Source organism: Macaca fascicularis, chromosome 4, assembly GCF_037993035.2.
Source record: "Macaca fascicularis isolate 582-1 chromosome 4, T2T-MFA8v1.1".
NCBI lineage: Eukaryota > Metazoa > Chordata > Mammalia > Primates > Cercopithecidae > Macaca > Macaca fascicularis.
This window is the reverse complement of record NC_088378.1, coordinates 116,257,344-116,271,507: the sequence shown is the minus strand read 5'-3', so window position 1 is coordinate 116,271,507 and position 14,164 is coordinate 116,257,344. Positions and strand designations below refer to the sequence as shown.

The 14,164-nt window shown below is 34.1% G+C and overlaps 1 protein-coding gene across 3 annotated transcripts in view; it reads right to left on the bottom strand.

Annotated features, from left to right (window-relative positions):
* HMGCLL1 (3-hydroxy-3-methylglutaryl-CoA lyase like 1) overlaps window positions 1-14,164 on the bottom strand; it is a 146,522-nt gene that overhangs the window by 24,029 nt on the left and 108,329 nt on the right. Inside the window, exon 8 of one of the 3 annotated variants that reach the window (XM_074039031.1) lies at window positions 10,291-11,861. The exons of the other annotated variants lie outside the window; for them this stretch is intronic. Coding sequence (XP_073895132.1) covers window positions 11,847-11,861 — 15 coding nt within the window. The 3' untranslated portion in view covers window positions 10,291-11,846. Of the gene's footprint in view, window positions 1-10,290; window positions 11,862-14,164 lie in introns of those variants that run through there. 3 annotated transcript variants of the gene reach the window in all.

The following is a 14,164-nucleotide window of genomic DNA, read 5'->3' as shown; positions in this document are numbered from 1 at the left end:
AAGGCTTTGTTGTTTGATAGACTATAGTGTTTTGGATGAGTCAACCACATGTACTAGGGAGTATGCTATGGGCCAAAGCTGATACGAAGCCATTAACAAATTAATTTTGGTAATTTGGGTCACATGTATACTTTCTTGTCCTATAAAGTATGTTTAAACAAAAATGTCCTGTATTTTATAACAGAAGATTTTAGCTTCTTACTAGAGAATGCAATATGAATTTTGTAAATATCTATTAGTTGAATGAGTTCAAATTTCACAGAGCAGCCTCCTCTCCTGTCAAAATTAGTACAGAATGATAGCTTTTAGAACAGCATTTTTATTTATGTCAGCTAAAGAGTAAATCACGCAGTCAACCTGTATTAATTATTCACTCACAAAAGGCTTACCACATTATCATATTTAAGATGTAGCCCTTGACTCAAAACAACTTAGAATCTAGTAGAAAAGATACAACGTATACATGAATAATTAAAAGGGAGATTATGAGAGGTGTTGATTCAGGCCAACTAGGAAAATATTAAGAGTTTAATGGGGAAGAAAATTATTTTAGACTGTTTAAATTGAGACAGGTTTTATAGAGGAAATGATATTTGAACTTGGCCTTGAAAAGTAGGGAGATTCTGCAAGCAGAGACTGAGGCATGGGGAGCAGACCTTAAAAAATATAAACAACATCAGTGACTGAACTTGTTAGTAGCAGTTTCCTGTTTACTGATGTTTGATGTTAACTCTGACATAATGCTGGATCCCTCCTGCTATGTAGCACAATTTGGTACAAGTCTCCCAAAATCCTATTTAATAATTATTAAAACATATTTATTAAGTGGTTTCTATGTACAATCCACTGAGAGGGATACAAATAAGAGTAAGATGCAGTAAATTGAGATGTATAAATCAGATGCTCACTAGAATGAGTTTTATATAACCTTATGATGCCTATACATACACACACTTTTCAAATTTCACTCAAATGTTATATTGTTGAATATGCAGATATCCAGATAAATATATAGGTAGATAAATATATATATATACACACACATATATATATCTGGCTATATAACTCTGTATATGTGTGTGTGTATATGTTTGTATTTTTGTTACATTGTAGAGCAACTGTTTAACTTTGAATTCTCACTTTAGAGAAACTTCATTTCAGCTAATGTCTATAGAACATCTGTAAGTACTATGGCATTTCTTAATAAAAGTACGTCTGTTATTGCTCAGTATTTGAGGCTGGTAACTAATCTTTTATCAATTACTCACATGATCCCATGTGTCCAGGAGGAATATATATCAAGGGTTTTGAACCATCTAACAAATGCATGCGTGCCTCTGTAATATATAGCTGTGTTTTAGAAATTTTAGAGAGGTAGGACTCTTCCAGGCAGTCTCTCACTAAGGATTACAAATGTAGAAAACTATACACAAAATGAAGTACAATAAAGTATAGCTATATTCGCAAAGGCTAATTTATTTTAATACATATAAAACCAAAAATGTCATTTATTTTCAAGTTGATGTTTAGCTCTAAACTAAATAATTTACGTATACGACCAATTTATTTCACATTACTGGAGACAAATGCCCGGCAATTGAAACTCATAGAAAGCACTAAAGTTCAATTTTAATCATATTTTAATCTGTTTTTATCAACCACATCTTTATAAACATTATAACAAAAAGTACATGCTTATTATGTAATAAATCTTCAGGTTTTTCAAGACCAAAAAAGCTCTTCTTGTAAATCACAATTCTAAATATTTTGTAAGTCATAGATTCCTCTGAGAACCTGAAGAAAACATGATATCCTATTACTAGGAAAAAAAATACATACATAGACACATGCTTAAAATTGTATATGTTTATCTGATCCATGGCAAAACACTTTTCTAAAATAAATCTATTGAATTCACTTAATTGTAATCCATATCTAAAGGTAAGGGGGACAGTATTATTCTCTTGTTACTTGAGCTCTATAGTCCAGATATACAACATTTTTTGTGTCAGTATTTTTTTACCCAGCAATTTTTGAAATTTAGTATGACAGTAACTTTTAATGTCAACATTGCTTATTTATTGTTATAACACTAGCAACAATGAAATATTTATTTGACCATGTAAAGTAGGAAATATCTAGGAGACATATAAAATATAAGACACAATATCTTTTCATGAAAAGCAACTTAATGTGTTTTATTAAGACTCTTGCCCTTAGGGTGCTGCTACAGGATTTGGAACAAAAATAATTTAACTCTCTGCCCTGAATGTAGGAAAAAAAATCTAACTTGTATTAAATAGCATCTATTTTGGAGTGCTTCGTTGACAAGCAATGTGAACATTCTAAAGAATAATGATCTACTATTTATTTTTTTTAGTAATCTAGACCGTCATCTAAGGAAGTAAAGATTATTTTTTATTGTTAATGCTTTTTTTTGAAGAGTCAAAAGAAAAAATATGTGGAACCCAATGCTTAGCTTTCTGAAATCTACAACTGGGAGAAACACATATACAGCACTTTTAAAGTTTAAAGAAATGAAACAAGAAAGGCAAATCACATTGTAATTCTCCAAGTAAAATAATACTATGTCCACCAAATACTATTGTTACCATGAAAGTCTGGCTAGAGTTTCAATGCCTGGATGGGGGAGACCGCGATCAAATATATGAAGATGCTGCTAAATTTGAAATACAGTAAGGTTTAGGCAGAATACTTGGAATATGGTAAGAACAAGAATATAACTGACTTATTTTTTCATGTTGCTTTGACTAGTAAATGTACCTGTTAAAAACTGGTTTGTTTTGGTATTTCATTTAAAATTAAAATCATCCTGTAAACAAGAGAAGGTAACCATGATTTTATCAGAACTTAAAGCACCATGAAATTAGATCAAGATATATGCAAAGTAATAGTTTGTATTTTAAATGTAGGTACACTTGATTTGACTATTTAGACTGAAATAAACTAAAAAGTACTGAAGATAGTCAATAAAAACGTGATTACTCTGGATGTTCCAAAATATATACCTGTGAAGAACTACTCAATAGCACCTTGCTAATGAAAACAATAATATCTCTAATTTTAGAAGAAGACAAGTAGCAGGAAAAAAAGAATATAATTCAGGTTGGTTGTTAACTAATATGGCAGTAGGCTTGTATGATTCATTGTGGTCCATATGAATGACATTCCTACCAAATACAGCAAATCAACACCAAACAATCTTTCCAGACCATCATATATGCCATATATTCATGTGATTATGGGGCCTTTGGGTAATTCTAATGCCAAATTCTGTCAAAAATTAGAATAAATAAGGAAGACTGTATGACAATACCTCATAAATGTGGAAATGTGGTAAGAAAGACTGCTTTGCTTCTCTATGCTTACCATTCTAAAACATGAATTACTCATCGTCTCAAATGCTACCATCTGCTTTCTTGGGACCTTCCCTTTCTTAAAACTCTCATCTTTATCTGTTGCAACTACATATGAAATAACTTCCTCCCTTCCTATGCTCACCATGTATGCTGGTTTTCTGTCCTTGGGTTTGCTCCCTTTCTCAATTATACCACATCTTAGCTGTCTCCCCTGCCCCCATGACCTCTCAAATTCTCCTCTCTTCCTCACATATCTGCCTTCACACCCTATTTTGGGAATAACAATTGCATGATTTTAATTTGTCCAGAAATTTAAATTTAAATTTTCTAGAGACTTAATTTTTCTAGAGACTAAAGTTTCAAAATATAATCCATATATATTGTGCCAATAGAATCTTATACATTATTTAAATGTATCCTTAGAGCATTTAATGAAAATGCCAGCCATCTTTACCTGCACTTAGGTAAGCTGCCATAGAAAGGTCTAATAATTATTTTGAACATCACTTAATATTAAACTACTTATACAAACTTCTTATGTTGTAGGTATAACTCACATATATCAGTTTTCTAGGTATTGTATTGCTGCTATTCATTTCTGCTATAGACTTCTCAGGAGTAGTTAACTGCAGACCATGTAGACACAGCCCTGACTCCATCACAATTAAAAACACCATTTATGTAAATGAAAGTTGTGCATGAAAGGTACAAGGAATCTCCCCAGAACTGGAACAATATGTAGGGTTAAAACTCACAAAGGAGTTATGCTGGGCTTTTGGTGTTGAGTCCAATCTTTTCTTTTTTCTTTTCTTTCTTTTTTTTTTCCTGAGATGGAGTCTTGCTCTGTTGCCCAGGCTGGAATGTAGCAGCGCAATCTCAGCTCACTGCAACCTCCACCTTCCAGGTTCAAACGATTCTCCTGCCTCAGCCTTCCAAGTAGCTGGGACTACAGGCACGTGCCACCATGCCTGGCTAATTTTTTTCTATTTTTAGTAGAGACGGGGTTTCACTATGTAGGCCAGGCTGGTCTCGACCTCCTGACCTCAGGCAAACCACCCACCTCAGCCTCCCAAAGTGCTGGGATTACAGGCGTGAGCCACTGTGCCCAGCCGCAAACAGTCTTTAGCTGAGAAGAGAGATAAATGATATATGAAAAAGTGGCCCTTACAATGTGAAAATTGCATAGTTATTTTAAAATAAATTAAAAAGATGTTATATTTCATGATTTAAGTTATTTACTCTTATACCTCAGGTTCCTTACTTTAGAACTCTCTACTAAGGAGAAAATTCCAGAAAAGTTATTCTAAAATATACAAATTTTCTAACAGCCCCCTGAAGTAAAATAAATTCTAATACCACTGCTTCAAAATACAATAATAGAAATATAACATTTTTGGCTTAAAACATTGGGGCAACTGCAGACCTTCACGTATTTAAAACAAAATGTCTACTTTCTTCTTTTCCTAAATCTAGTAACCTCTAGGCATCTTTCCAGATGGAATAATCACGGAAAGAAAGTGAGCTTTGTTTTTTGTTCTGTTTCTGATTGAGCTGTCCGTTTTTCTGCTCCACATATTCCTGCTTTCCTGAGAGGACAGTTGGGATATACTTTCAGAATAAAATATTTTCAAGCTCTTTTGAATGTTTTAAGTCTCAACTCCAGGCAATATTTTGTATGTACAGAATTGTAAAAAAGGAGGAAATAAATGAGAATATAAAACAGGTGGAAATCCAGAAACCACCTAATGCTTTAGACTAAAATATCTTATTTTGATAATAGCTTGTTTCATTCCTCACTTGTTCATACTCTTTGAATTTTAAATATTAAATTGGTAAAGGAGCTCCTTAGAATTGCCTAGAATAACATTGTAAAAGATATGCATGTTGAAGGTTAATAGCTGTGAATAATATTAACATTAAATTCCAAGAAAATTTAATTCTCTTAATTTACTAATGTACAATATCAACTGAAAGCATAATTAAAACTGTCTATGTCATTAGATTTTTATAAAGATAATTTACTGTCTTAAAAAATCTCACAAGATTATTTTAGGTAAAAATATTAGACTCCTAGTTGCAAATAGAAATCAAATTGAAAAGGAAAAGGTGAAAGATGTAAAAATTCTATCCTGCAACCATAACACTAACTAATGTGACTTTTAGTGGTTTAATTATTTTTTTTAGTTTGAAAGGCCATTTCTACTGCTAGGCTTCTGTGTACATGCATGGATAACCACCTACAGGATATTTTTAATAAATATAACCTACTACCAAGTTCTCCAACACACAAGCAAATTGCATGACAATAATTAACCTCACAGTTCTGAATTTAATTCAGATTAACAATCTACTCAAGATTAATAATTAAACAACGTCTCCTTGTAGATATCTACAGAGGCTCCCAAAATTTCCTACAGGTAAACTCAAATTCCTACCAGTTTAAGAGTTTTGACTCTCAGAGTCCAGGCCTTCCCCTACCCTTTCCTTCTTTCCAGCCTTTTGGAATTGCGTGTTGCTCCTCATCTCATCCCAGGCGCTGTGAGCCTACCTTGGTTTCAGGATAGAATCAGTCCTGGAGGCTGCTTTATCATAATTAAGTCTTTCAACCTGATAAGGCAAGTTCTCTTCTCTTGTTCTAAAATGTGTCTTGTTTACTGTGTGCTCTTTACTCCTTTTTTGAAGGTTAAATTTGGTCATGAACTTTCATGAACAAGACTGCTAGGGATTTCATTTGGAAGTTTATAAATCAAAATCAGGGCAATTGCCGTCTTTAAGATACCAAATTCGTTCATCTGTGAACATTATATATCTAGTCATTTATTCTGATTTATTTGTATTGCGTTCAATAACATTTTGGAATTGTGATATACAGGTTTTACACCAAAGGTTTTAGTATGTATTTGGTTTAAACATACACCTGGTTTCTTCTATTACTTTATTGCTTTTGCTCCTAACTTGAATATTATATTCTTGTCTTATGTTTGATTGGTTATTATTTCTCTGTAGAAACACTGTTATTTTGAATATTTTTAACTGAAAATTTGTCAAATGTTCTTATTACGATAAATATACACAGTAATACATATGTCCATTATATTATATATAGAGCCATTACTTCACACACCCAAAAAAGTTATCTTTATTGCAAATGATATGATTACCTATATGAAAATCAAAGAGAATATATGTTATTATAGTTAATAAATCATTTGCAGATATAAATAATTTTTGTATTCCTAATTATTTTGTGTCATTTATTTTTCTTATTTTAGTACATTGGCTTAAATCTCCTCTGTAATGCTGAAACAGTGATGGGTACCTTGCTTGACTTCTTTAATTGATACTATTTCTAAGAGTTAATCATTAAATATGATATTCATGGTAAGTTTTTGACGGATACCCTTTATGAACTTCAGTTGGTTCCCATTTACTCTTAGATTATAAAATTTTGTTATAAGACAGTGTTTAGTTTAATCAATTTTTTTCTGTATTCCTTAAGAAATGTTTTTCTCCTCTAATCTGGTAATGGTCTGATTATGTCAATTCCCAGAGACTGAACTAATCTTTCATTTATTTCTGGTATAAACCTTACTTGGCAATGTATTCATTCTTAGGAGATTCCATTTTGTAACAGTTTACAATCAGTGACACTGAAACTATCTCTTGTTTTCCTTTAGAATTTTTTTTCTTTTTTATATTTCCATGTATATTCATCTGTGCTTTAAGGATTGTCTGAATCCAGAACCACTGCCCTTAATCTTTATTGTATAAGGATATTACTAATAGAAGTTAACAATTTTCCAAAGACATATCAAGGTAAAAATAAAAGTTTGCTGAAAGTATGGCAGACTGTAAGATTCTAGACAACATAGTCCATTTGTAGAGATCTTGATTTCTGAGGCCTGATAGTACTGAGATCCAGAACCCTGCAAGCCTCTATGGGAAGTGGGGCACGAATTTAAGCAAGATTATGCCTGATGGACTTAATTATTTTGACTAATCAAGAGGCAATATCACTAGCTATGCAGGGGAAAACATGGTTTTGTAGGAAGCTTGAAGAGAGATGAACCTGAGAGCAGTAGTAACTGAAGGGAATGAGAGAGGCAGCATCAAGAACAAGAGCTTCGTCAAGTTCCACAGGAAACTGATGACCAAGTTCCATTTCTTTGAGCTAATTTGAGAATCTGCTTTGAAAATCTGCAATGACCCTTATGCTTTGCCTCTTCTATTTCTCCTGCCCCTGGCATAACTTAGGCCCAAATGTCTGCTCTGGAGGACAGTTATGCATTTAACAAATGTCTCTACATGACAACATTTGATCACTGGTCACCTAGTCACTCATGCAAAAAGTATGCAACTCAGCTGTTTCTTTCCTCTCTCTGGTCTTCCATGTTAAGTCAATCTTGAGTTCCTACTACCTCTTAAATGAATTTCCAGTATGCCCTTTACTCCTCTCTACTGTGCACACCTTACACTCAAGACCTTCAATATCTCTTTCTTGATTCACTGAAAGAGTCCATGATCTGATCTGTTTTGTCCTATGTTCCTTAAATCTACTTTCTATGGATTTACTAGAAAGAATTCTAAAACACAAATCTGAAGTGCAAATAGCATTTCCCTGCTTAAAACTCTTGTGGTCCTCCATCACCTGCTGGATAAAGTTCAAGAGTTTTACCCTTATTAGCGAGGCCTTTGAAGTTTTGGCATCAGAATGTGTTTTTCAGCCTCATCGTATATCATTGTCTTACATGACATAATTTTAGCATTGTTTAAGTTACCATTGTCTTGAACTTGATACTTCAACAACATAATTATTTCTTGTAAATTCCCCTACACTGTTTCTAACCTCCGTGGCCTAACCATAATGTCTTTTCAGCCTGGAATCCTTGTCTATAAATTAGGTAATTCTTCCTCACCTCAAGGCATTGCTTCTTCCAATAAGCCACATTTCTGAAGTGAAATTATGGCATCAACTAATAAAGGTCTCACTTTAAGAAGCTCCTGGACACATGTAAACACATTTATTCTATATATTCCCACACGTGTAGATCAACTACATTGCCTCCATGTAATACAAAAGATATTATTTCTATGTGAATATTTTCATGTTTTTTGGCAAATGTTTCAACCAAATTCATTTTAGGCTTCTTATGTACAAGCATGTGGAAATGAGTTGCCATGCCACCCGAGTGGATATTATTATATTGCTGCTCCACCTTATATCCAATCCCAACTAGAACTAAATTATATACAGATAAGAGCCAGAGTTCAGTTAAGGAAAATTGGCACACCTAGAAACAGAGAGCTTCTGAATTTTAAATCACTTTGCAAAGACCCCCAGAGTGTACCCTCATTAAGTGCAAGTATGCTGTTCATTTTCTATCCCTAGCTATGATGGCATCAAGTAATCATCTACAATTCCAAAGGGAAATTAAGTGAGTTAAAACAAGTTACTCATCAGGATATAGAAAATGGAGTGTTTCTATTGAAACTATATCTTGATAGTATTGAATTATTCCCTGAAGATAGGTGTTGAACATAAAGCATATACTATATGCTAGGCCCGGTAGTAGAGCCTACAATCAACTGTGATGCATAGTCCTTCTCCTTACTAATGGGTGGTGCATTGATATGTAAATAAGCAGTGGAGATACTATGTGAACAGCACATTATCAGGTGAGGTGCCATGTGGTACAGGAGCACAGCTTAGAAGCACCTCTTCAGGAAGTCTTTCTAAATTATGACTTAAATAGGCATTGTCCAGAGGTAAAGAAAGTGAAGTGCACCATACAGAATGCTTGTGTGAAGGCCCCCAGTCCAGGGCATTTGGGAATGAAAAGGAGCATGACAAGAGACAAGGCTGCAGTAGCAGATTGAGGGCAACCTAACAAGGATTGGGATCTCTTTTGCAGACTTGATATTAAGGTCGCAATGGAGCCACTAAAGGCTGTATGCAGAACTTGAGTTCTGTCTAACGATGTACATTATAAAGTAACAATAAATTTAGGTTTAATGCTTTTTGAATTTTTAAAAAATGAATGACCTGATAGCATCTCCCAAATACAAACACATCCCACCATAAAGTTATAGAACAAGCAGTCAAATCTAGCATCTAGCAGAGAACAATGCCTTATGAGAAGGTGCTCAACAGATGTTGGGTGAATTCCTGTGAGGAATACAAAAATGCTGTCATAATGAGATGTGTCAACTTCCAATTAAAATACCTATCTTTTAGACTCAGGATTGAGAGAAACCAGCCTTCTAGTGGGAAGGTAGAATGATGGAATGACTGTTCTGATTTTGATATGGAGATTAGATTGACTGTTAGCTGGGGAATGGAGCCAATAGAGAAGGGCAAGAAAAGCTAACATTCCTAGTGCCTAATATGTGCCCACATTCATTTAATCATTACAACAGCTCACAAGTATAAACTTCAAATTCAATTTTTTTTTTTTTTTTTTTTTTTGAGGGAGTGCAGTGGTGCGATCTTGGCTCACTGCAAGCCCCGCCTCCTGGGTTCACGCCATTTTCCTGCCTCAGTAGCTGAGTAGCTGGGACTACAGGCACCCGCCACCACGCCCGGCAATTTTTTTGCATTTTTGGTAGAGACGAGGTTTCATCGTGTTAGCCAGGATGGTCTCCATCTCCTGACCTCGTGATCCGCCCTCCTCGGCCTTTCAAAGTGCTGGGATTACAGGCGTGAGTCACCGCGCCCGGTCCAAATTCAAAATTTAAAGATGAGGGAATATGGAGCATAGAAAAATTAAGTAATTTAAGAAGACAAAATCAAAATTTAACCATAGACATTTAGATTTTAGAGGTAGCGCTTGTAACTATGCTACATTCTCCTTTTTAACACCTAACATACACCAGATAGAATCAGGAAGAAAAAAAAAAAATCATGAGTTGATTTACCAGAAGCAATAGCAGAACTTTATTTCCTTTAATTCGTTTAGCTATGCACTTATTTATCTATGTGCATATTTGACTAGAGACTACAAAACATGTTTGGAGATAGGGGAAAGAAAATTGGCTGAATAGCACGTATTTAGCAGGGAACTATGTAGGCCTCTATTTAATTGTGCAGCATTTCCTTTCTTCCCTAATTAGTTTTCTGAGTTTAAACCCAGAACTTTTGAGGTAGTATTTTGAAATTAGAACAAATATTAATGCTGAAAAGAGGAATTAAGTGGAATCAATAACAACTGGAAAAAAAAGAAAAGAAGGATTGTTTAAACAACAAAAAGAAAATCATACAAGATAGAGACAACTTCCATAATTTGTTAATCTTGAAACCTGACATTTAAGAAAAGCCCATAATATGGTAAGTACAATTTTTTTGCTTCCCATCTACATATTCACACATCCTAATATATTTATGCAGTAATCCTAAAGGTCACTTATTGATAGCACATATATATGTATCTATACTTATATATATACACATATGTATACTTATGTATATATAAGTATGTGTACATATATACTTGTATATATCAAGATAACTAACTTCATATACATACACACACACATACATAAGTATACATATGTGTGTACATATATGTATGTGTGTATATATATGAAGTTAGTTATCTTGATTTCCTTGATTATATGTGACACAATGGAAAGGAGGGAGAAAAGAAGAGAAGGAGAGAAGAAATGCTTGAGCAAGCATGGAAGTTAGCAAAGTCGAGAGGAAAGGAAGAGAGGATGAGGAAAGAGAATAAATGACTTGCTGCTGCTCACTGATTTTCACTGGCCAAATGGAACCAATGTAAAGGTGGACAAATTATAAAACTCAAGTGTAAATAAAGAATCCAGGGGGCTTCTTATGCATGGGGTTGATGCAGGTGCATATTCATCTTTTGGCACATTTGGGAAATGAAAATTCTATTCCATATTCAAATGCCATTAAGTTATTTACAACTAGATCTGGAGGTTTCATATTTATCATCATGAAGTACAAAGCCAAGTGTCCCTTTTTCAGGAGCACCAAAGATTAACCGATTAGAATGTTTTCCACATGTCCATTTTTACTGTCAAGAGAATTTTAAAGAAGTTTTCCAGCTTCCGCAGCTGAGCCAGATGTCAGTGTGTCCCACAGTGTAATGAAATTGGCGGAGTAGCCTTCTCATGACCCTGGGGTTGTTTTATCAGGGATCACTTTAATGTCTAAGAGTCATTCCTTGCTGAAGACTCTAAAGTTTTGGGTCCAATCTGCCACAATTACAGAAATATGCTGACTTGGTTGAACCACTGAAACCAAGAAATATTTCTTACAACTTTTCTCACATCGCACTATAATTGTTGTTTGTGTTGGCACTAGAATAGTACAGGGTTTCATTTCCACTGTAAGTTTCCGGTCTCTGGTTTCAGAAACATCAGCAGAGAATATTTTACCAGCCACATTTTTTGTTGTGTAAACAGGTCCTGGTGATTTACTCTGTTGGTCTCTTCACTGTGTTCTCAAATGACCATGGTCTGAAAGATATCAGATGGACACTTTCTAAAATAACTTTAGGAGTTAGCACAATGTTTTTTAAATAATGTAATTCATAGCTTTGGTTCAGGAAATCTTGGCAAAAAGTCCTAAAATAGTTATATTGACATATTTCGGTTTTTCTTTAACTTTTAAATTTCTGCTACCATTAATATAACAATTATATTTAAGGTAGACACAGTTTAAAAACACAATACGATAAAATGAACATAATTTAGTTACCACGCAGTTTAAGAAGTAAGAGTATGTATTCTGTTTTCACACGGCTAGAAAATACCTGAGACAGGGTAATTCATAAAGGAAAGAGGTTTAATTAACTCACAGTACTGTGTGGCTGGAGGGGTCTCAGGAAACTCACAATCATGGTGGAAGGTGAAGGGGAAGAAAGGGAAATCTTATGTGGTGGCAGGAGAGAGAGCGTAAAGGGGGAACTGCCAAACACTTTTAAAACCATCAGTCTCATGAGAACTCACTCACTAGCATGAGAACAGTATCAGGAAAATTGCCTCCATGATCAAATCACCTCCTACCAGGTCCCTCCCTCAACACATGCAGATTACAATTAGAGATGAAATTTGGGTGGAGACACAGAGCCAAACCATATCAAAGCATTACAATATTTTAGAATCTCCATGTAAACCTTCCTTCATTGAATGACCCCTCTGTCCCAGAAAATTCTGCATACCATTCTCCTGTTTTACTCTGTATGTTACAATATGATTGGTAAATTTGTCTGTTTTTGGACTTTGCATCACTAGAATATTACTTTATTCTTCAATAACTTGCTTTACCCACCCATTATTGGGTTTTTCAGTTCAACCTGTGTGACTGAACATAGCTGTCAATATTCCTTGTCTTGACTCCATGATTTTTAGTTGTGTGAATATGGCACAGTTTGATCCAATTCCTTTGAGGTGAAAAATAGTTTCAGTTTTTATCATTATAAACAATTCTGCTACAAACTATTTTTCTATGTCTTCCACTGCATACAAGAGATTTACCAGGAATATACCAAGGAATAAATTGCTGGGTCATAGAGTACACACATGCTCAAATCACCAATAGTATGTGAGAGTTTCTGTAAGTCTACATCTTTACCAACACTAGATACTGTCTGGCTTTTCTATTTTTGCCAATATACCAGGTATAACATGAAATCACATTTAAATTTCCATTTTTCAGACTAATGTTGAACATATTTTAGGTGACATTTGTGTTCAATTTTCTGAGTAATCCTGATGTAATTCTTTAACAATTTTTCTATTTTTTCTTTTTTTAAAAAATAAGCTATTACGTTTATAACATACATATAGAGAAGAGTACAAATCATAAGTATACAGATCAATAAATCTTCACAAAGTAAAAACACCACCAAGTCAGAAAATAGAACATTAGCAGCACGAGAAGTCCCTCTCACACCTTCTCCCTTATTATCCTACTCCCATGTAAACATCTATAACCATGGATTAGTTTTGCATGTTCATGAACGTTATAAAAATGTAATCAAACAATATGCTTTATCATGTCTGACTTTTCTCATTCAACATGTTGTTTTGAAATTCAACCATGTTGTATGTAGCAGTTTTTCATTCTCATAAATGATAAATACATATATCACAATCTATGTACAAATTTTTTTACTACTGTGTATTTGTGTTGCTTCCAATTTGGAGTTACTATAAAGAGTACTAGCATGAACATTCTTGAACTTATCTTTTGGTGAATATATGCATGCATACATTTCTATTGGTTATATACCTAGGAATGGAATTGCTGGGTTCTAAAGTATGCATGTTTTACAGAGTGGTGGCACCAATTTAAACTCCCAACAGCAATGTGTGAGAGCGGCATTTGTTCCGCATTTTTGCCAGTAGTTTGTATCCTCAGACTTTATAATTACAACCAGTCTGGTGGCTGTGTAGTGGTATCTCACTGTAGTTTTAATTTACATTTCTCTGATGACTAGTGAAGTGTAATGACTTTTCATAACTTACTTGCTATTAATACACCTTTTCTATGCAATGTCTCCAAGTTTTTTTTTTGGTTGTGAAGTCCACTTTTTTCTAAAATTAATATTGCTACCCCAGCTTTCATTTGATTGGTGTATGTCATGTATACTTTTTCTATCCCTTTACTTTTAACATACCTGAGTATATTAAACATTTATAATGGATTTTTTGTAGATAACAAATAGTTGGGTCTTGCTTTTGAAATCCACTCTGGTAACCTCTGCCTTCAAATTTAGACCATTCACATTTGAAATGATTGTAGTTGGATTATAGGT